The 25,094-nt window shown below is 49.8% G+C and overlaps 1 protein-coding gene across 1 annotated transcript; it reads right to left on the bottom strand.

Moving 5' to 3' along the window:
- Positions 1-8,739: 8,739 nt before the first annotated feature.
- Positions 8,740-23,845, bottom strand: LOC142279408 (uncharacterized; the record flags this gene model as incomplete). The annotated part of the gene is made up of 3 exons (XM_075332685.1): positions 8,740-10,166; positions 10,467-10,526; positions 23,608-23,845. Coding segments are annotated over 3 exons (1,725 nt in total), but the record flags the coding sequence as incomplete, so codon positions are not given.
- Between the last annotated feature and the right edge of the window lie 1,249 nt (positions 23,846-25,094).

Below are 25,094 nucleotides of genomic sequence, written 5' to 3'. Positions count from 1 at the left end.
AATATGGCCTTCATGGAAGAGTTATCAGAAGAAAACCTCTCCTGCATCCTCACCATAAAATTCAGCATCAGAAGAATGCAAAAGAACATCTGAACAAACCTGGTGCATTATGGGAACAACTCCTATGGACCAATGAGGTTAGAATATAATTCTTTAGTCGCAATGATCAGAGGTATGTGTGGAGAAAAAAGGGCACAGAATTTCAGGAAAATAACATCTCACCAACCATTAAGCATGGGGGTGGATCAATCATACTTTCAGGTTGTGCTGCAGCCAATGACACAGGGAACATTTCACAGGTAGAGGGAAGAATGGAGTCAATGAAATTTCAACAAATTCATGATGTAAATGGAACACCATCTGTAAAAAAGCTGAAGTTGAAAAGAGAAGAATAGATGAGAAAATAGGAGAATAGAGGAGAAAATAGGAGAATAGATGATGGCTTCTATAAATGGATAACAATCCTAAACACAAGTCAAAATAGAAGACCTCAAAAGGCGTAAGATGAAGGTTTTACAATGACCTCACAGTCCCCTGATCTGAACATCATTGAAAATCTGTGGCCAGAGCTCAATAGAGCAGTGCATGCAAGACGTCTCCAAGGAAGAGCAGTGCATGCTAAACAAGCCAAGACTCTCACATAACTGGAAGACGTCTCTAGGGAAGAGTAGTGCATGCAAGACAAGCCAGGAATCTCACAGAACTGGAAGATTTCGCCAATGAAGAGCAGTGCATGCAAGACGAGCTAGGAATCTCACAGAACTGGAAGACTTCGCCAATGAAGAGCAGTGCATGCAAGACGAGCCAGGAATCTCACAGAACTGGAAGACTTCTCCAAGGAAGAGTAGTGCATGCAAGACGAGTCAGGAATGTCACAGAACTGGAAGACGTCTCCAAGGAAGAGCAGTGCATGCAAGACGAGCCAGGAATCTCACAGAACTGGAAGACGTCTCCAAGGAAGAGCAGAACATGCAAGACGAGTCAGGAATCTCACAGAACTGTAAGACGTCTCCAAGGAAGAGCAGAGCATGAAAGACGAGCCAGGAATGTCACAGAACTGGAAGATGAGCCAGGAATCTCACAGAACTGGAAGACTTCTCCAAGGAAGAGCAGAGCATGCAAGACGAGTCAGGAATCTCACAGAACTGGAAGACGTCTCCAAGGAAGAATGGCGGAAAATCCCTCAAACAAGAATTGAAAGACTCTTGGCTTCTACAAAAAGATTTTACAAGCTGTGATACTAGGCAAAGGAGGCGCTACATTTTTATTTTTTGTTCATTTTAAAATTTAAATTATTAAATAATTGTGGTTTTATTTTGGTAAAATAAAAGGGAATTTTTCGTCTTTACCTTTCTGCCTTTTACAGATCAGTTCATCTTCAACTGTTCAAAATAACGGTAATTTTGACTAGGGGTGCACAAACTTTTACATACCACTGTAGATGGGAGTAGTTCAGTGATGGCATACAGCTGGGAGTACCTTCGTCAGTGTAGGCCTGAAAAGTTTCCCTCCCCCGGCAGCTTTTTTGCTTTCTTGGCCTTTCTTCAGAGAATATGAAGGATAACAATCTTTTTTCCGCTCATGATTAGTGGTCGGGTGAAGCCATTTATTGTCATCTACTGTGTTTTCTCCATTTAAATCATAATGACAACCAAAAACATCCAAATTACCCTGATGAAAAGTTCTCAAACACCGGTGATTGTGGCTGATAACATGCACAGAAGGTGACACACATGGGTGTGAATGGCTAATAAAGGTAACGCCCTCACCTGTGGCCTGTCTGCTTGTAATCAGTGTGTGCATAAAAGCTGAGCGAGTTTCTGGGATCTAGACAGACTCTTGCATCTTTCATCCAGTCACTGACCTTTCTGGATTGTGAGTCATGGGAAAAGCAAAAGAAGTGTCAACGGAGCTACAGGAAAAGATAGTTGAAATGTATAAAACAGGAAAGGGATACAAAAAGATATCCAAGGAACTGATAATGCCGGTCATCAGTGTTCAAACTGTGATTAACAAATGGAAAATCAGGGGCTTTGTAAAAACCAAACCACGATCAGGTAGACCAATAAAAATATCAGCCACAGCATCCAGGAAATATTTTCAGGATGCCAAGAAAAACCCACAAATAACATCAGCTGAAATACAGGAGTCACTGAAAACTAGCAGTACGGCTGCTTCAAGATGCACAATAAGGAGCGACGTGAAGAAAAATGGTCGAGTCACCAGAAGAAAAGCCATTACTGCGCCAATGCCGCAAAGTATCTCGCCTACAATACGCCAAACAGCACAGAGACAAGCCTCCAAACAGCACAGAGACAAGCCTGCAAACAGCACAGAGACAAGCCTCCAAACAGCACAGAGACAAGCCTCCAAACAGCACAGAGACAAGCCTCCAAACAGCCCAGAGACAAGCCTCCAAACAGCCCAGAGACAAGCCCCCAAACAGCCCAGAGACAAGCCTCCAAACAGCACAGAGACAAGCCTCCAAACAGCAGAGACAAGCCTCCAAACAGCCCAGAGACAAGCCCCCAAACAGCCCAGAGACAAGCCCCCAAACAGCCCAGAGACAAGCCTCCAAACAGCCCAGAGACAAGCCCCCAAACAGCCCAGAGACAAGCCTCCAAACAGCCCAGAGACAAGCCTCCAAACAGCACAGAGACAAGCCCCCAAACATCCCAAAGACAAGCCCCCAAACAGCCCAGAGACAAGCCCCCAAACATCCCAGAGACAAGCCCCCAAACAGCCCAGAGACAAGCCCCCAAACAGCACAGAGACAAGCCTCCAAACAGCAGAGACAAGCCTCCAAACAGCACAGAGACAAGCCTGCAAACAACCCAGAGACAAGCCCCCAAACAACACAGAGACAAGCCCCCAAAAAGCCTAGAGACAAGCCCCCAAACAGCCCAGAGACAAGCCCCCAAACAGCCCAGAGACAAGCCCCTAAATAGCCCAGAGACAAGCCCCCAAACAGCACAGAGACAAGCCTCCAAACAGCCCAGAGACAAGCCCCCAAACAGCCCAGAGACAAGCCTCCAAACTGCACAGAAACAAGCCCCCAAACAGCCCAGAGAAAAGCCCCCAAACAGCCCAGAGAAAAGCCCCCAAACAGCCTAGAGACAAGCCCCCAAACTGCCCAGAGACAAGCCCCCAAACAGCCCAGAGACAAGCCCCCAAACAGCCCAGAGACAAGCCTCCAAACAGCCAAGAGACAAGCCCCCAAACAGCACAGAGACAAGCCTCCAAACAGCCCAGAGACAAGCCTCCAAACAGCCCAGAGACAAGCCCCGAAACAGCCCAGAGACAAGCCCCCAAACAGCCCAGAGACAAGCCCCCAAACAGCACAGAGACAAGCCCCCAAACAGCCCAGAGACAAGCCCCTAAACAGCCCAGAGACAAGCCCCCAAACAGCACAGAGACAAGCCTCCAAACTGCACAGAAACAAGCCCCCAAACAGCCCAGAGACAAGTCTCCAAACAGCCCAGAGACAAGCCTCCAAACTGCACAGAAACAAGCCCCCAAACAGCCCAGAGACAAGCCCCCAAACAGCCCAGAGACAAGCCCCCAAACAGCCTAGAGACAAGCCCCCAAACAGCCCAGAGACAAGCCCCCAAACAGCCTAGAGACAAGCCCCCAAACAGCCCAGAGACAAGCCTCCAAACAGCCCAGAGACGAGCCTCCAAACAGCACAGAGACAAGCCCCCAAACAGCACAGAGACAAGCCCCCAAACAGCACAGAGACAAGCCCCCAAACAGCCCAGATACAAGCCTCCAAACAGCCCAGAGACAAGCCTCCAAACAGTCCAGAGACGAGCCTCCAAACAGCCCAGATACAAGCCTCCAAACAGCACAGAGATAAGCCTCCAAACAGCACAGACAAGCCCCCAAACAGCCCAGAAACAAGTCTCCAAACAGCCCAGAGACAAGCCTGCAAACAGCCCAGAGACAAGCCCCCAAACAGCCCAGAGACAAGCCTCCAAACAGCCCAGAGACAAGCCTCCAAACAGTCCAGAGACAAGCCCCCAAACAGCCCAGAGACAAGCCCCCAAACAGCCAGAGACAAGCCCCCAAACAGCACAGAGACAAGCCCCCAAACAGCCCAGAGACAAGCCCCAAAACAGCACAGAGACAAGCCCCCAAACAGCCCAGAGACAAGCCCACAAACAGCACAGAGACAAGCCCCCAAACAGCACAGAGACAAGCCTCCAAACTGCACAGAGACAAGCCTCCAAACAGCCCAGAGACAAGCATCCAAACAGCCCAGAGACAAGCCTCCAAACAGCCCAGAGACAAGCCCCCAAACAGCCCAGAAACAAGCCCCCAAACAGCCCAGAAACAAGCCCCCAAACAGCCCAGAGACAAGCCCCCAAACAGCCCAGAGACAAGCCTCCAAACTGCACAGAGACAAGCCCCCAAACAGCCTAGAGACGAGCCTCCAAACAGCACAGAGACAAGCCTCCAAACAGCCCAGAGACAAGCCTCCAAACCTCTGGAACAAGGTAATTTGGAGCGATGAGACCAAAATTGAACTTTTTGGCCACAATCAAAGGTTACAATTGGAGAGGTGTCAACAAAGCCAATGATGAAAGGAACACCATTCCTACTGTAAAGCACGGAGGAGGATCGCTGATGATGTGGGGCTGTGTGAGCTACAAAGGCACAGGAAACTTGGTCAGAAGGAAAGATGAATGCAGCACGATATCAGCAAACCTGGAGTCAAAATTGCACTCATCAGCCAAGAATCTGCGTATGGGACGTACCTGGACATTCCAACATGACAATGATCCAAAACACAAGGCCAAATCAACCTGTCATTGGCTACAGCAGAAGAAAGTGAAGGTTCTGGAGTGGCCATCTCAGTCTCCTGACCTCAATATCATTGAGCCATTCTGGGGAGAACTCAAACAAAGCGCAGTTCATGCAAGAAAGCCCAGGAATTTACAGGAACTGGAGGCGCCAAGAAGAATGGGCGGCTTTACCATCCGACCAAGAAGAATGGGCAGCTTTACCATCTGACCAAGAAGAATGGGCAGCTTCACCATCTGAGAAAATAAAGAGCCTCATCCACAACTACCACAAAAGATTTCAAGCTGTCATTGATGTTAGAGGGGGCAATACACGGGTTTAAGAACTGGGGGATGGGAACTTTTCATCAGGGTCATTAGGATGTTTTTGGTTGTCATAATGATTTATAAAGAGGAAACACAGTAGATGACAATAAATGGCTTCACCCCACCACTGACCATGAGCGGAAGAAAGATTGTGTGTTATCATTCATATTCTCTGAAGAAAGACCAAGAAAGCAAAACATCTTGGAGCTGGGAGCATTTTATGAGACTTTTGCTGCAGTTTTTGGTGCCGGAGTTGGAGATGTTATTTTTCGGCTTCTGTGAGTGAATGTTACGCCCGACAGTCTGTGGCTGCTGCTGCGCCCCCTATAGACGGCCAGCCTGGGGGGACCTTGTCATGGCATAATGGTATCTGGACTTTATCCCGTATAAACCAGTATAAACCATCAGGCAAGAAGGGAGCGAGGATTCTCTCCTGGCCAAGAAAGAGTTCCCAGATACTGATGCTCTGCCATCCCGCAGACGCCCTGGGAACCGGCATGTGGCCCTCAGGGGACAGTCTGATTCTCACGCATTTAACCCCTCGTAGACAGACAGGTCCCTGCCGCCCACACAGACCCAGTGACTTCCTGTGAGAACTGACGCAGTAATATCAATCATCCTGACACAGTGAGACGACACATCAGCAGTTACAGACACAAAGCGCCTGGCAGCAGCTCAGACTGTAAAACCAGGAGGAGGATTTATTACACAGCTTTACTGTGGGAAGGAGCAGACCCCCCCCAAGAAGAATGTGCAGAACACCCAGCCCTATGCACCCCAATAATACACGGCCCTCCCGAGAAGAATGTGCAGAACACCCAGCCCTGAGCACCCCACTAATGCACGGCCCCCCCCAAGACGAATGTGCAGAACACCCAGCGCTGAGCACCCCACTAATGCACGGCCCCCCCGAGAAGAATGTGCAGAACACCAGCACTGAGCACCCCACTAATGCATGGCCCCCCCAAGAAGAATGTGCAGAACACCCAGCGCTGAGCACCCCAGTCACCTCACTGGGAAGGCCCGAGTCATGTCTGGTCTGCTGCTCGTACTACAAGTCCCAGCAGATTTCCCAGTGAGGGTCACAGATGACCGTTCCCTGCGCTTCATCCACAGACCAGGAGCCACTCGAAAACTCTCCAAGATTTCATGTATGAAATATTATCAAGATCTCCGCTTCCAATCAAAGAACAGAAACAAGCAACAACCTGCATAACGCCAGACACTCTCAGAGCTGAGGGTTCGTTACATTGTATCCGCCTGCTCCATAAACCCGCTGGACTCCAGGCTGATACATTGTGACGGCCTAGAAGATCCTGACCACCCTGAATCATCACCAATCTGCAGGACTGATCGTGAGGGTCCGACCGCTGGCACCTGCACCGACCGGCAGCACGGGGCAGGACCGCACATGCCTGACCGCTGGCACCTGCACCGACCGGCAGCACGGGGCAGTACTGCACATACCTGACCGCTGGCACCTGACCGCTGGCACCTGCACCGACCGGCAGCACGGGGCAGCACTGCACATGCCCGACCACTGGCACCTGCACCGACCGTCAGCACAGGGCAGTACTGCACATGCCCGACCGCTGGCACCTGCACCGACCAGCAGCAGAGGGCAGTACTGCACATACCTGACCGCTGGCACCTGCACCGACCAGCAGCACGGGGCAGTACTGCACATGCCCGACCACTGGCACCTGCACCGACCAGCAGCAGAGGGCAGTACTGCACATGCCCGACCACTGCTGCATTTTCCTCCATCCTGGGTGTTGAGAGCAGCGCTCGGCGTCTCCAGCAGCTCCACAGAGAAAGCATTGAGTAGAGGTTGGGTGGGGGGGCGCACGTGGCTCCATTATGTAATAGGATAACAGCGCTCCACGCTGCCAATAGGTGCAGGACACGGCGGCCGGACCCCACGATCAATAAGGTGTCACCTGTAATGTGCATCGGTGACAAATTGTTTCCACTGGACAACCCCTTTACGCTCACAGGCGATTGCTAAATACAGACACATTGCAAAAGTCAGAAGCTAAAAACAAACAGCTGAGGGTTTGTTACAATGTACTGACAACGATCAGCGACTTACAGAACGTCCAGAGAAAGCAGCCGAGCAAGAGAGGGTACACTCATCCAAGGGGAACACTCACCCCCGGGGCAACACTCACCCACGGGGCAACACTCACACACCCAGAGACACTCACCCCCGGAGCAACAGTCACCCCCGGAGCAACAGTCACCCCCGGAGCAACAGTCACCCCCGGAGCAACAGTCACCCCCGGAGCAACACCCACACACCCAGAGACACTCACCCCCGGGGCAACACTCACCCCCGGAGCAACACTCACCCCCGGAGCAACACCCACACACTCAGAGACACTCACCCCCGGGGCAACACTCACCCCCGGAGCAACACTCACCCCCGGAGCAACACCCACACACTCAGAGACACTCACCCCCGGGGCAACACTCACCCCCGGAGCAACACTCACCCCCGGAGCAACACCCACACACCCAGAGACACTCACCCCCGGGGCAACACTCACCCCCGGAGCAACACTCACCCCCAGAGCAACACTCACACACCCAGAGACACTCACCCCAGGGGCAACACTCACCCCCGCAGTAACACTCACCCCCGGAGCAACACCCACACACCAAGAGACACTCACCACCGGGGCAACACTCACCCCCGGGGGAAAACTCACCCCTGGAGCAACACCCACACACCCGGAGACACTCACCCCCGGGGGAACACTCACCCCTGGAGCAACACCCACACACCCGGAGACACTCACCCCCGGAGCAACACTCACCCCCGGAGCAACACCCACACACCCAGAGACACTCACCCCCAGGGCAACACTCACACACCCAGAGACACTAACCCCCGGGGCAACACTTACCCCCAGGAGACACTCACCCCCGGAGCAACACTCACCCCCGGAGCAACACTCACCCCCGGAGCAACACCCAAACACCCAGAGACACTCACCCCCGGGGCAACACTTACCCCCAGGGCAACACTCACACACCCAGAGACACTAACCCCCGGGGCAACACTTACCCCCAGGAGACACTCACCCCCGGAGCAACACTCACCCCCGGAGCAACACTCACCCCCGGGGCAACACTCACCCCCGGGGCAACACTCACCCCCGGGGCAACACTCACCTCCGGGGCAACACTCACCCCCGGGGCAACACTCACCCCCGGGGCAACACTCACCCCCGGGGCAACACTCACACACCGGGGCATCACTCATACCGGGAGCATCACTCACACACCGGAGACACTCACCCCCGGACAACACTAACTCCCGGAGCAACACTCACCCTCGGAGCATCACTCACCCCCAAAGCAATACTCACACTCACATACACCGGGGATACTCATATACACCAGGAATACTCACACCAGGGACACTCACATACACACAAGGGATATACTCACACACACATCAGGGACACTCGCCCACTCATAGCAGGGACACTCACATACACACCAGGGACACTCACATACACACCAGGGACACTCACTTACTCACCAGGGACACTCACTTACTCACCAGGGACACTCACTTACACACCAGGGACACTCGCCCATCAGGGTCACTCTTCATAATTACCTTCCTGAGCAAGTACTATGAACTTGGAGGACTTTATGACTTTTCCATCGAGAGTCCATGTGACCGTTGGTGGTGGCTCTGAGGTGACCCGGCACTGTAGAACCAATTTTTCACCATCCACTAACTTGGCATCTTGTAAGACCTCGGAGAACACAGGCAGGGTCCCGGCCGCACTCTCCACAGACGCCTTGCTCTCCACCTCTCCGTCCACTACGGACACACAGTTCTGCTCCACCTTCTCCTCCTTGGCTGCAGGTTTGACTTTCTCCTCCACAGCTGAGGGCTTAGTAGCATCTTCTTTGCCCGGAGACTTGGAGCTTTCTTCATTGGCCCCAATTTTTAACTTCTCCTCCTTAGCAGAGAGTTTCACCTTTTCCTGATTTAATGCTGGTTTGGCCACTTGTTCATTGACGCTGACCTTTGCTTTTTCCTGGTTGACCGCAGGTTTAGCATCTTCCTCCTTGGTCAGGGGTTTCGCTTTTTCCTGGTTGACTGTAGGTTTAGCATTTTCCTCCTTGGTCAGGGGTTTCACTTTTTCCTGGTTGACCGTAGGTTTAGCATTTTCCTCCTTGGTCAGGGGTTTCACCTTTTCATGATTGACCGTAGGTTTAGCATTTTCCTCCTTGGTCAGGGGTTTCACCTTTTCATGATTGACCGCAGGTTTAGCATTTTCCTCCTTGGTCAGGGGTTTCACCTTTTCATGATTGATTGCCGGCTTGGCATTCTCTTCTTTGGCGGCAGGTTTCAGCTTCTCATCCTTTAGGGCAGGAGGTTTGGCTTTTTCCTGGGTGAACAGAGACTTTGCCTTCTCCTGATTGACGACTGGCTTGGCGCTCTCCTCCTTCCCTGCAGGTTTTGGCTTCTCATCTTTGACCAGGGGCTTGAGTTTTTCTTCTTTGCTGAAGGGCTTTGCATTTTCGTGGGGCTCGGTGCTGTTGGCGTTTCCGTTTTCGGTCGGCACTTTCTTCTTGTTTCCGAGCAATGACCTGAAGTCGGCGGTGGCGGGTTTGGCTTGAACTTTTTCCACTACTTGAGGTTTTGAAACAGGAGTCTTTTTGCCCAGAACTGATCGGAAATCCACCTGCTGCGGGCTGTTGACCTTGCGCTCATCCTCTGACGAAGCCTTGGGTTTGACCTGTCGCTGGAGGTTGGCTCTGAAGTCCATTTGCTCGGCCGAGAGGTCTTTGAGGTTCTCCTCAGAAACAGTTCTAGTGGTCACTTTCTTTCCCAGCAGATTCCGGAAGTCCAGCTGCTCAGCTTCTTGGTGCCGGAGGTTTTCCTCAGTGTGCTCCTTCACCTCTACTCTTCTCTTGAGTACGCCACCGATGCTCTCTTGATTGTCAGCTCTGTGGCTCGCTTCTCCAATCCTTAGTGCATTGTCAGGGCCACATCCATCTCTTTCTGAAAAGCCCGGCTGCTCCCTGTGCCTAAGTGTCAGCAAAAGAAAGGAGAAAGAGGCACTTAGGGAGGATTGGCTCCAGAATCAAACAAGTCCTAGGGGAGGAGAATCTGCGGAGAAGGAACCGAGTCCATCGCTTTATTGCATCAGTGATGACTTCAGTATCCTTATAAGGAAAACAGCCAAAAAAATAAGATCCCCGGCCCCGCTCCCTGGCTGTGTCCGGAGGGTCACATTTGGGGGATTAGAGGCTCATAGGTCGGGGAGGGAAGAGAATTAGCTGAGCAAAAAATAGCAGCGGCCGTCCAGAGACTGTGCGGAGACTTACTGTGTGTCGGCGTCCTGCAGCAGCACAGACACCTGGCAGCTGCACTCCCCCACCGCGTTCCTGCAAGACACACAGGGAAGGTTATATCCTCGGGAAAACAATCAAATGACAGAAAGTACAACGAGACAATAGTTTATTCACAGCCCGGTCCGACATCCCGGGACGTGTTCAGAGCTCAGTCCCAGAGCCGCAGCCGCAGACATGACACACAAGCGAAACGCGTGAAACATAACTCAGTGCCGCAGACATAAAAGACAAGCAAAACGCGTGAAAAATAACCCGGAGCCCCAGACATGAAACAAGCGAAACGCGTGAAACATAACTCAGTGCCGCAGACATAAAAGACAAGCAAAACGCGTGAAACATAACCCGGAGCCCCAGACATGAAACACAAGCGAAACGCGTGAGAAATAACCCGGAGCCCCAGACATGAAACACTAGAGAAACGCGTGAGAAATAACCCGAAGCCGCAGACCTGAAACACAAGCGAAACGCGTGAAACATAACTCAGTGCCGCAGACATAAAAGACAAGCAAAACGCGTGAAAAATAACCCGGAGCCGCAGACATGAAACACAAGCGAAACGCGTGAAAAAAAAAACAGTGCCGCAGACATAAAAGACAAGCGAAACGCATGAAAAATAACCCAGAGCTGCAAACATAAAACACAAGCAAAACGCGTGAAAAAAACCTCAGTGCTGCAGACAAGAAACACAAGCGAAACGCGTGAAAAATAACCCAGTGCCGCAGACATAAAAGACAAGCGAAACGCGTGAAAAATAACCCGGAGCCGCAGACATGAAACACAAAAGAAACGTGTGAAAAATAACCCAGTGCCCCAGACATGAAACAAAAGAGAAACGCGTGAACAATAACCCAGTGCCGCAGACATAAAAGACAAGCGAAACGCGTGAAAAATAACCCAGAGCAGCAGACATGAAACACAAGAGAAACGTGTGAAAAAAACCCAGAGCCGCAGATATAAAACCAAGCAAAACGCGTGAAAAATAACCTGGAGCCGCAGACATGAAACACAAGCGATATGCGTGAAAAATAACCCGTAGCTGAAGACACAAAACACAAGAGAAACGCGTGAAAAATAACCCGGAGCCGCAGACATGAAACACAAGCGAAACGCGTGAAAAAAAAAACAGTGCCGCAGACATAAAAGACAAGCGAAACGCATGAAAAATAACCCAGAGCTGCAAACATAAAACACAAGCAAAACGCGTGAAAAAAACCTCAGTGCTGCAGACAAGAAACACAAGCGAAACGCGTGAAAAATAACCCAGTGCCGCAGACATAAAAGACAAGCGAAACGCGTGAAAAATAACCCGGAGCCGCAGACATGAAACACAAAAGAAACGTGTGAAAAATAACCCAGTGCCCCAGACATGAAACAAAAGAGAAACGCGTGAACAATAACCCAGTGCCGCAGACATAAAAGACAAGCGAAACGCGTGAAAAATAACCCAGAGCAGCAGACATGAAACACAAGAGAAACGTGTGAAAAAAACCCAGAGCCGCAGATATAAAACCAAGCAAAACGCGTGAAAAATAACCTGGAGCCGCAGACATGAAACACAAGCGATATGCGTGAAAAATAACCCGTAGCTGAAGACACAAAACACAAGAGAAACGCGTGAAAAATAACCCGGAGCCGCAGACATGAAACACAAGCGAAACGCGTGAAAAAAAAAACAGTGCCGCAGACATAAAAGACAAGCGAAACGCATGAAAAATAACCCAGAGCTGCAAACATAAAACACAAGCAAAACGCGTGAAAAAAACCTCAGTGCTGCAGACAAGAAACACAAGCGAAACGCGTGAAAAATAACCCAGTGCCGCAGACATAAAAGACAAGCGAAACGCGTGAAAAATAACCCGGAGCCGCAGACATGAAACACAAAAGAAACGTGTGAAAAATAACCCAGTGCCCCAGACATGAAACAAAAGAGAAACGCGTGAACAATAACCCAGTGCCGCAGACATAAAAGACAAGCGAAACGCGTGAAAAATAACCCAGAGCAGCAGACATGAAACACAAGAGAAACGTGTGAAAAAAACCCAGAGCCGCAGATATAAAACCAAGCAAAACGCGTGAAAAATAACCTGGAGCCGCAGACATGAAACACAAGCGATATGCGTGAAAAATAACCCGTAGCTGAAGACACAAAACACAAGAGAAACGCGTGAAAAATAACCCGGAGCCGCAGACATGAAACACAAGCGAAACGCGTGAAAAAAAAAACAGTGCCGCAGACATAAAAGACAAGCGAAACGCATGAAAAATAACCCAGAGCTGCAAACATAAAACACAAGCAAAACGCGTGAAAAAAACCTCAGTGCTGCAGACAAGAAACACAAGCGAAACGCGTGAAAAATAACCCAGTGCCGCAGACATAAAAGACAAGCGAAACGCGTGAAAAATAACCCGGAGCCGCAGACATGAAACACAAAAGAAACGTGTGAAAAATAACCCAGTGCCCCAGACATGAAACAAAAGAGAAACGCGTGAACAATAACCCAGTGCCGCAGACATAAAAGACAAGCGAAACGCGTGAAAAATAACCCAGAGCAGCAGACATGAAACACAAGAGAAACGTGTGAAAAAAACCCAGAGCCGCAGATATAAAACCAAGCAAAACGCGTGAAAAATAACCTGGAGCCGCAGACATGAAACACAAGCGATATGCGTGAAAAATAACCCGTAGCTGAAGACACAAAACACAAGAGAAACGCGTGAAAAATAACCCGGAGCCACAAACATAAAAAAATAAGAGAAATGCGTGAAAAAAGTAGTTTTTATCTGATTGGCACAAAACGCAGCACAAACAGCTGCTCTGCAGATGTCCAGAATGTGAGGAGTTAATCATAGCCGCGCTCTGATCATCTGACAATAGGTTGTTTCCGGGAACCCAAACTCGGAATGTGGTTTTTGGAAGAAAAAAAAATAAATAAAAAGTCTGAAAATTCAGAGCTGGGCAGACCCCAGAAAAGACAATCCAGGGTGACACAGGGCGACTACAGCTGCCACAGACCCTCATATGCCCTCTGCAGGGGCAGACCCCAGAAAAGACAATCCAGGGTGACACAGGGCGACTACAGCTGCCACAGACCCTCATATCCGCTCTGCAGGGGCAGACCCCAGAAGAGACAATCCAGGGTGACACAGGGCGACTACAGCTGCCACAGACCCTCATATCCGCTCTGCAGGGGCAGCCCCAGAAGAGACAATCCAGGGGGACACAGGGCGACTACAGCTGCCACAGACCCTCATATCCGCTCTGCAGGGGCAGCCCCAGAAGAAGAGAAGATCCAGGGGGACACAGGGCGACTACAGCTACCACACACCCTCATATCCGCTCTGCAGGGGCAGACCCCAGAAAAGACAATCCAGGGTGACACAGGGCGACTACAGCTGCCACAGACCCTCATATCCGCTCTGCAGGGGCTGCCCCAGAAGAAGAGAAGATCCAGGGGGACACAGGGCAACTACAGCTACCACACACCCTCATATCCGCTCTGCAGGGGCAGACCCCAGAAGAGACAATCCAGGGTGACACAGGGCGACTACAGCTGCCACAGACCCTCATATTCGCTCTGCAGGGGCAGCCCCAGAAGAAGAGAAGATCCAGGGGGACACAGGGCGATTACAGCTGCCACAGACCCTCATATCCGCTCTGCAGGGGCAGACCCCAGAAGAGGCGATCCAGGGTGACACAGGGCGACTACAGCTGCCACAGACCCTCATATCCGCTCTGCAGGGGCAGCCCCAGAAGAAGAGAAGATCAAGGGGGACACAGGGCGACTACAGCTACCACAGACCCTCATATCCGCTCTGCAGGGGCAGACCCCAGAAGAGGCGATCCAGGGTGACACAGGGCGACTACAGCTGCCACAGACCCTCATATCCGCTCTGCAGGGGCAGCCCCAGAAGAAGAGAAGATCCAGGGTGACACAGGGCGACTACAGCTGCCACAGACCCTCATATCCGGTCTGCAGGGGCAGCCCCAGAAGAAGAGAAGATCCAGGGGGACACAGGGCGACTACAGCTACCACAGACCCTCATATCCGCTCTGCAGGGGCAGACCCCAGAAGAGACAATCCAGGGTGACACAGGGCAACTACAGCTGCCACAGACCCACATATCCGCTCTGCAGGGGCAGACTCCAGAAGAAGAGAAGATCCAGGGGGACACAGGGCGACTATAGCTGCCACAGACCCTCATATCAGCTCTGCAGGGGCAGACCCCAGAAGAAGAGACGATCCAGGGTGACACAGGGCGACTACAGCTACCACAGACCCTCATATCCGCTCTGCAGGGGCAGACCCCAGAAAAGACAATCCAGGGGGACACAGGGCGACTACAGCTACCACAGACCCTCATATCCGCTCTGCAGGGGCAGCCCCAGAAGAAGAGAATATCCAGGAGGACACAGGGCAACTACAGCTGCCACAGACCTTCATATCCGCTCTGCAGGGGCAGACCCCAGAAGAAGAGAAGATCCAGGGTGACACCGGGCGACTATAGCTGCCACAGACCCTCATATCAGCTCTGCAGGGGCAGACCCCAGAAGAAGAGACGATCCAGGGTGACACAGGGCGACTACAGCTACCACAGACCCTCATATCCGCTCTGCAGGGGCAGACCCCAGAAAAGACAATCCAGGGGGACACAGGGCGACTACAGCTACCACAGACCCTCATATCCGCTCTGCAGGGGCAGCCCCAGAAGAAGAGAATATCCAGGAGGACACAGGGCAACTACAGCTGCCACAGAGCTTCATATCCGCTCTGCAGGGGCAGACCCCAGAAGAAGAGAAGATCCAGGGGGACACAGGGTGACTACAGCGGCCACAGACCCTCATATCAGCTCTGCAGGGGCAGACCCCAGAAGAAGAAACGATTCAGGGTGACACAGGGTGACTACAGCTGCCACAGACCCTCATATCAGCTCTGCAGGGGCAGCCCCAGAAGAAGAGAAGATCCAGGGGGACACAGGGCGACTACAGCTACCACAGACCCTCATATCCGCTCTGCAGGGGCAGACCCCAGAAGAAGAGAAGATCCAGGGGGACACAGGGCGACTACAGCTGCCACAGACCCTCATATCAGCTCTGCAGGGGCAGACCCAGAAGAAGAGACGATCCAGGGGGACACAGGGCGTCATGCCTCAGCGTGTCAGTAGTTGGGGTCCACAGCAGCCACATCATAGAGGTAAAAGCAGCAGAATTACGGATTAACCCTTAAGGGACGGGTGATTTTTAGTTTTTATTGATTTCGTTTTCTCCTCCTTTTATTTGAATAGCCATACTTTTCATTTCCCGTTGATGCAGCCGTGTGCGGGCTCGGGGTTTCTAGGATGAGTTGTACTCTTGAATGACACCATTGATTGTATTATATGATGGAAGCAGGAAAAAAAAATTCCAACTGTGGCAAAATAAAAAACAAGTGAAATTGTGCAGTAGTGTTTGTGTGGATTTTATTCACAGTGTTTGGGTTCCGGGTCTGTGCGACTTTGAGCCACGATTTATTACGATCACTTCAGGATACATACAGTTATTACATTTTTACTGATGTTGAAAAGGACAAAAATACTACAATTCTGGCGTTTTTTTCATTAAAGTGTTCACCATCGGATGAATTCCTGTTATATTTTACTCATTTATATTTGACAGATGGGACGTTTCTGATCGCGGCGACACCAAAGACGTGTATTTATGTTCTTATTGTTTTATCTTCCCTGCGGTGACGTGAAATGTGGTTTCTTTGCTTTCTATTTTTTTTCCTACTTCCCTCAGTTGCGGTCACCCGGTCACTGTACAGAGCCGGGCATCAGCGTCACACACAGGGGTCATCACCTGCCCCCGAATGTCATGATAACCCATCAGCGCCCCACAATCCTGTCACAGGACCGCCGATGGGAGCAGGGAAGGACGCGGACCCCTGCCGGAGCATATTACATCCCACTGTCAGAATTTGGCAGGAGGATTTAACTAGTTAACAGCAACAAGCGAATATCTAATCCCCCAGCGGCTCATAGAGGCAGAGGACATGTGCAGGGAAAGATGCAAGCTCCCATCAAAGGCAGGGACACGACCTATGACTGATGTAGAGCGTCATGGGTCAATAAGGGGTTAACAATCACCAGAAATTTAATGTATCCTACTAATAAAGTTACATATCATGCATCTCTGTATACAGGGAGCTCCCCCTAGTGGTGGCTGCAGACAGGATCTTATGTATCTCTGTATACAGGGAGCGCCCCCTAGTGGTGGCTGCAGACAGGATCTTATCATGTATCTCTGTATACAGGGCGCTCCCCCTAGTGGTGGCTGCAGACAGGATCTTATCATCTATCTCTGTATACAGGGAGCTCCCCCTAGTGGTGGCTGCAGACAGGATCTTATCATCTATCTCTGTATACAGGGCGCTCCCCCTAGTGGTGGCTGCAGACAGGATCTTATCATGTATCTCTGTATACAGGGAGCTCCCCCTAGTGGTGGCTGCAGACAGGATCTTATCATGTATCTCTGTATACAGGGATCTCCCCCTAGTGGTGGCTGCAGACAGGATCTTATCATCTATCTCTGTATACAGGGAGCTCCCCCTAGTGGTGGCTGCAGACAGGATCTTATCATGTATCTCTGTATACAGGGAGCTCCCCCTAGTGGTGGCTGCAGACAGGATCTTATCATGTATCTCTGTATACAGGGAGCTGCCCCTAGTGGTGGCTGCAGACAGGATCTTATCATGTATCTCTGTATACAGGGAGATCCCCCTAGTGGTGGCTGCAGACAGGATCTTATCATGTATCACTGTATACAGGGATCTCCCCCTAGTGGTGACTGCAGACAGAATCTTATCATGTATCTCTGTATACAGGGAGCTCCCCCTAGTGGTGACTGCAGACAGAATCTTATCATGTATCTCTGTATACAGGGAGCTCCCCCTAGTGGTGGCTGCAGACAGAATCTTATCATGTATCTCTGTATACAGGGAGCTCCCCCTAGTGGTGGCTGCAGACAGGATCTTATCATGTATGTCTGTATACAGGGAGCTCCCCCTAGTGGTGGCTGCAGACAGGATCTTATCATGCATCTCTGTATACAGGGAGCTCCCCCTAGTGGTGGCTGCAGACAGAATCTTATCATGTATCTCTGTATACAGGGAGCTCCCCCTAGTGGTGGCTGCAGACAGGGTCTTGTGTATCTCTGTATACAGGGAGCTCCCCCTAGTGGTGGCTGCAGACAGGGTCTTATCATGTATCTCTGTATACAGGGAGCTCCCCCTAGTGGTGACTGCAGACAGGATCTTATCATGTATCTCTGTATACAGGGAGCTCCCCCTAGTGGTGGCTGCAGACAGGATTTTATCATGTATCTCTGTATACAGGGATCTCCCCCTAGTGGTGACTGCAGACAGGATCTTATCATGTATCTCTGTATACAGGGATCTCCCCCTAGTGGTGGCTGCAGACAGGATCTTATCATGCATCTCTGTATACAGGGAGCTCCCCCTAGTGGTGGCTGCAGACAGGATCTTATCATGTATCTCTGTATACAGGGAGCTCCCCCTAGTGGTGGCTGCAGACAGGATCTTATCATGTATCTCTGTATACAGGGAGATCCCCCTAGTGGTGGCTGCAGACAGGATCTTATCATGTATCTCTGTATACAGGGAGCTCCCCCTAGTGGTGGCTGCACACAGGATCTTATGTATACAGGGAGCTCCCCCTAGTGGTGGCTGCAGACTGGATCTTATCATGTATCTCTGTATACAGGGAGCTCCCTCTAGTGGTGACTGCAGACAGGTTCTTATCATGTATCTCTGTATACAGGGAGCTCCCCCTAGTAGTGACTGCAGACAGGTTCTTATCAGTATCTCTGTATACAGGGAGCTCCCCATAGTGGTGACTGCAGACAGGATCTTATCATGTATCTCTGTATACAGGGAGCTCCCCCTAGTGGTGACTGCAGACAGGATCTTATCATGTATCTCTGTATACAGGGAGCTCCCCCTAGTGGTGACTGCAGACAGGATCTTATCATGCATCTCTGTATACAGGGAGCTCCCCCTAGTGGTGGCTGCAGACAGGATCTTATCATGTATCTCTGTATACAGGGAGCTCCCCCTAGTGGTGGCTGCAGACAGGATCTTATCATGTATCTCTGTATACAGGGATCTCCCCCTAGTGGTGGCTGCAGACAGGATCTTATCATGTATCTCTGTATACAGGGAGCTCCCCCTAGTGGTGGCTACAGACAGGATCTTATCATGTATCTCTGTATACAGGGAGCTCCCCCTAGTGGTGACTGCAGACAAGATCTTATCATGTATCTCTGTATACAAGGAGCTCCCCCTAGTGGTGACTGCAGACAAGATCTTATCATGTATCTCTGTATACAGGGAGCTCCCCCTAGTGGTGGCTGCAGACAGGATCTTATCATGTATCTCTGTATACAGGGAGCTCCCCCTAGTGGTGGCTGCAGACAGGATCTTATCATGTATCTCTGTATACAGGGAGCTCCCCCTAGTGGTGGCTGCAGACAGGATCTTATCATGTATCTCTGTATACAGGGAGCTCCCCCTAGTGGTGGCTGCAGACAGGATCTTATCATGTATCTCTGTATACAGGGAGCTCCCCCTAGTGGTGGCTGCAGACAGGATCTTATCATGTATCTCTGTATACAGGGATCTCCCCCTAGTGGTGGCTGCAGACAGGATCTTATCATGTATCTCTGTATACAGGGAGCTCCCCCTAGTGGTGACTGCAGACAGGATCTAATCATGTATCTCTGTATACAGGGAGCTCCTCCTAGTGGTGGCTGCAGACAGGATCTTATCATGTATCTCTGTATACAGGGAGCTCCCCCTAGTGGTGGCTGCAGACAGGATCTTATCATGTATCTCTGTATACAGGGAGCTCCCCCTAGTGGTGGCTGCAGACAGGATCTTATGTATCTCTGTATACAGGGAGCTCCCTCTAGTGGTGGCTGCAGACAGGATCTTATCATGTATCTCTGTATACAGGGAGCTCCCCCTAGTGGTGGCTGCAGACAGGATCTTATGTATCTCTGTATACAGGGAGCTCCCTCTAGTGGTGGCTGCAGACAGGATCTTATCATGTATCTCTGTATACAGGGAGCTCCCCCTAGTGGTGGCTGCAGACAGGATCTTATCATGTATCTCTGTATACAGGGAGCTCCCCCTAGTGGTGGCTGCAGACAGGATCTTATCATGTATCTCTGTATACAGGGAGCTCCCCCTAGTGGTGGCTGCAGACAGGATCTTATCATGTATCTCTGTATACAGGGAGCTCCCCCTAGTGGTGGCTGCAGACAGAATCTCATCATGGATCTCTTACAGGGAGCTTCCCCTAGTGGTGGCTGCAGACAGGATCTTATCATGTATCTCTGTATACAGGGAGCTCCCTCTAGTGGTGACTGCAGATAGGATCTTATCATGTATCTCTGTATACAGGGAGCTCCCTCTAGTGGTGACTGCAGACAGGATCTTATCATGTATCTCTGTATACAGGGAGCTCCCCCTAGTGGTGACTGCAGACAGGATCTTATCATGTATCTCTGTATACAGGGAGATCCCCCTAGTGGTGGCTGCAGACAGGATCTTATGTATCTCTGTATACAGGGAGCTCCCCCTAGTGGTGACTGCAGACAGGATCTTATCATGTATCTCTGTATACAGGGAGCTCCCCCTAGTGGTGGCTGCAGACAGAATCTCATCATGGATCTCTTACAGGGAGCTTCCCCTAGTGGTGGCTGCAGACAGGATCTTATCATGTATCTCTGTATACAGGGAGCTCCCTCTAGTGGTGACTGCAGATAGGATCTTATCATGTATCTCTGTATACAGGGAGCTCCCTCTAGTGGTGACTGCAGACAGGATCTTATCATGTATCTCTGTATACAGGGAGCTCCCCCTAGTGGTGACTGCAGACAGGATCTTATCATGTATCTCTGTATACAGGGAGATCCCCCTAGTGGTGGCTGCAGACAGGATCTTATGTATCTCTGTATACAGGGAGCTCCCCCTAGTGGTGACTGCAGACAGGATCTTATCATGTATCTCTGTATACAGGGAGCTCCCTCTAGTGGTGGCTGCAGACAGGATCTTATCATGTATCTCTGTATACAGGGAGCTCCCCCTAGTGGTGGCTGCAGACAGGATCTTATCATGTATCTCTGTATACAGGGAGATCCCCCTAGTGGTGTGGCTGCAGACAGGATCTTATCATGTATCTCTGTATACAGGGAGCTCCCCCTAGTGGTGGCTGCAGACAGGATCTTATCATGTATCTCTGTATACAGGGAGATCCCCCTAGTGGTGGCTGCAGACAGGATCTTATCATGTATCGCTGTATACAGGGAGCTCCCCCTAGTGGTGGCTGCAGACAGGATCTTATCATGTATCTCTGTATACAGGGAGCTCCCCCTAGTGGTGGCTGCAGACAGGATCTTATCATGTATCTCTGTATACAGGGAGCTCCCCCTAGTGGTGGCTGCAGACAGGATCTTATCATGTATCTCTGTATACAGGGAGCTCCCCCTAGTGGTGGCTGCAGACAGGATCTTATCATATATCTCTGTATACAGGGAGCTCCCCCTAGTGGTGGCTGCAGACAGGATCGTATCATGTATCGCTGTATACAGGGAGCTCCCCCTAGTGGTGGCTGCAGACAGGATCTTATCATGTATCTCTGTATACAGGGAGCTCCCCCTAGTGGTGGCTGCAGACAGGATCTTATCATGTATCTCTGTATACAGGGAGATCCCCCTAGTGGTGTGGCTGCAGACAGGATCTTATCTATCTGTAGGATTTTGCAGATAAATGGAGCTATGTATCAGAAAACCAAAACTTTGGAAAGAAATATTAAAAATTATTTAGTGTCTAATCTTCGACCTATAAATAAAAATGCTGACTATTTTCCTGGTTCTGGATGTAATGACGGATGCACAGTGTAGACTGACACTTGTGCAGACAATGTTGTGGGTTGGAGGATGGATGAGGGTTTTTTCAGCTTTAGAGCTGATATTTATGACTTTTGGAGATGTCTTATTACAATGGAGAGATTTATATGTCTTTGTTGTGTTTCTGTTATTTTAAGTGGAAAATCCTTGTAAGTCTCATAACTCAGCCCTGAAAGATCAGACTCTAAATCTTCACCCTCTTCAGATTCATGGGCTCCCAGAAGCGGAGGTGCAGGGAGCTGTTTGGCAGGGCTGGTGCATTGTTCTCTGTAGCTTCTGTTGCATTCTATGGAGCCGCTGTCTATCGTGTCCCTTTGTAGATGGGGGGATTATTAGTGGTCGCTGTGGTCACCCCTGAATTTTCAGGTTGTGTTCGGTCTTCTTTATGCACTTTCTAGGAGACAGATGAGCTCAGGTTGATGTGATGTTGGCACCTATAGGACAGCCCACCGCGGAGCACCACTGACCACCGCGGAGCACCGCTGACCACCGCAGACCACGGCTGACCACGGCTCATGTCCTGCATTTTTATAAGTTTCATGTTTAATCCACAGACTACTCCCCCATCCTCCTGCCTAACATTCAGAATTTTCCGCTGAATCCTGCGAGGATCGACCCCTCCTCTTGTTCTCGTTTATATTAAAAAGTGAAGTGTGGCCATATATGGTGCGGAGAACGTATTCCTCCGGGCAATGCCTCCGTCACGGAGCAGCACCTCGCTGCCTTCAAAGAGATACATTCTACATAATGGATCACCAGTGTTTTATCGCACTCACAGACGGAGGCGCACGGGGCCCGTGCACAATCAATACCATATTAAGATCTTTTCCAGCAGATTCTCCGGCCTGAGATACAGGCGGCGAGGCCTCCGCCCTGCACATACCACAGCCATATATCACGGGTGGAGGGCTTCAGCCCCCGGCCTACAGGAACTGCTGATTACAGACACAATATAACAGTGCCATATCCTGCATCCAATTCACCAGGAGCCGCCCGAATCATCCACTGTCCAATAGGATCCCTCCGCACCAAGCGCTCAGCCGCCTTCATTCTCATTAACGGGGCGGCACAGTGGATGTGAAACCCCTTTTCTATGACTCCTCCCCTGCGGAGCCTGGCTCCTCCCACTGGGAATACATTTTAGAAAGTCAAATATTCGCACATCAGCGCTGCTGGGCTTGGTCCTCATGTTTCGGGTTCTCATTGTTTTCCTGTGTCTGCGGTCTTTGGCCCCCGGCCCGGTCTCGTGCTGCCGGCACAGCGGATGGCTTTGCTGCATTTGTATTTACCTGACAAGGGATTGTCGGGGCTGAACACAGAAGTCTAGGATTTCAGCCTCACAATTCTCCCCTGCACTGATACACTGTGACAAAAACTCAGATCATCAGAAGAAGAACCCTTTCAATATGTATAGACGCACAGAAAAGTCACATGACCTGTTTACAATGTTGGTATGGCTCCTTCATTAGCATATTCAATGGTATGTGAGAATATATGAAGATGGCTCAGCTGAAACACTCTGTGCTGCTGTTTGACCAAACACTAAATTTCAATGCACTATCCTGACTGATTAAAAAACCCTCATGCCTCCGTCTAATTGTAGCCACTCCCTCTTATTGAGGTCCTCCCTCTATTTGTGGCCACCCCCTCTTATTGAGGCCCCTCCCTCTTATTGAGGCCCCTCCCTCTTATTGAGGCCCCTCTCTCTTATTGAGGCCCATCCCTCTAATTGTGACCACTCCCTCTAATTGAGTACCCTCCCTCTAATTGTGGCCTCGCCCTCTAATTGTGGCCACTCCCTCTTATTGAGGCCCACCCTCTAATTGAGGCCCCTCCCTTTAATAGAGGCCCCACCCACTAGCTGTAGCTCCTCCCCTCTTACAATCCGCCGGTGTTTCCTGATATTCTCCATTCTAGTTCTCCGCAGTTTATAATTTTTCTGTTCTTATTGTAATAGAAAATCGCCCTCCTGGAAGTTTCACCTTCTATCCATCAAGTCTGAACAAGAAAAGCTGCAGTGTAAAGCATGGGAAAGCCATAGTCCCAAGAAGGATAGCAGAACATATGAGAACAATGATGACCCTCCCCTGCACAGGTCCACACACAGTACAACCGGCGGCGGCCACCGCAGCGCCCGCACCCTCTCACCTGAGACAGATCTGATAGACTCCGGCGTCTTCCTCATAAACGTTTCTCAGGATTAACGTGAAGACGTCTTCATTCTGCAGAACATCGCGGCCGCCCAGCTCCCGTCCATCCTTCATCCAGCGAACCTCAGGGAAGGGGTCTCCGGCGATGGCACAGGACAGCAGCGCGCTCTGCCCCGGAAATAACACCATGGACTTAGGCTTACTGATGAACCACGGCTGCGTCCCCTCCTGCGGCTCTGAGACAAAGAATATATATGTGCCGTCATATACACAAACTCTATATATGTGTCCCACACTGTGCTGCACGGCTATATGCAGTATACAGCGGCCATGACACTATATATTACTATATCACACTGAGGAGAAGAACGGCCATATTACTATATATATTACTATATCACACTGAGGAGAAGAGCGGCCATATTACTATATATATTACTATATCACACTGAGGAGAAGAGCAGCCATATTACTATATATATTACTATATCACACTGAGGAGAAGAGTGGCCATATTACTATATATATATTACTATATCACACTGAGGAGAAGAGCGGCCATATTACTATATATATTACTATATCACACTGAGGAGAAGAGCAGCCATATTACTATATATATTACTATATCACACTGAGGAGAAGAGCGGCCATATTACTATATATATTACTATATCACACTGAGGAGAAGAGCAGCCATATTACTATATATATATTACTATATCATACTGAGGAAAAGAGCGGCCATATTACTATATATATATTACTATATCACACTGAGGAGAAGAGCGGCCATATTACTATATATATTACTATATCACACTGAGGAGAAGAGTGGCCATATTACTATATATATATTACTATATCACACTGAGGAAAAGAGCGGCCATATTACTATATATATTACTATATCACACTGAGGAGAAGAGCAGCCATATTACTATATATATATTACTATATCACACTGAGAAGAGCGGCCATATTACTATATATATATTACTATATCATACTGAGGAGAAGAACGGCCATATTACTATATATATATATTACTATATCACACTGAGGAAAAGAGCGGCCATATTACTATATATATATTACTATATCATACTGAGGAGAAGAGCGGCCATATTACTATATATATATTACTATATCATACTGAGGAGAAGAACGGCCATATTACTATATATATATATTACTATATCACACTGAGGAAAAGAGCGGCCATATTACTATATATATATTACTATATCATACTGAGGAGAAGAGCGGCCATATTACTATATATATTACTATATCACACTGAGGAAAAGAGCGGCCATATTACTATATATATATTACTATATCACACTGAGAAGAGCGGCCATATTACTATATATATATTACTATATCACACTGAGGAGAAGAGCGGCCATTATACTATATATATATTACTATATCATACTGAGGAGAAGAACGGCCATATTACTATATATATTACTATATCAC

The sequence above is a fragment of the Anomaloglossus baeobatrachus genome, unplaced genomic scaffold, assembly GCF_048569485.1.
Source record: "Anomaloglossus baeobatrachus isolate aAnoBae1 unplaced genomic scaffold, aAnoBae1.hap1 Scaffold_4306, whole genome shotgun sequence".
Taxonomy (NCBI): Eukaryota; Metazoa; Chordata; class Amphibia; order Anura; family Aromobatidae; genus Anomaloglossus; species Anomaloglossus baeobatrachus.
The sequence above is the reverse complement of the archived record's forward strand: the minus strand, read 5'-3'. Positions and strand labels throughout refer to the sequence as shown.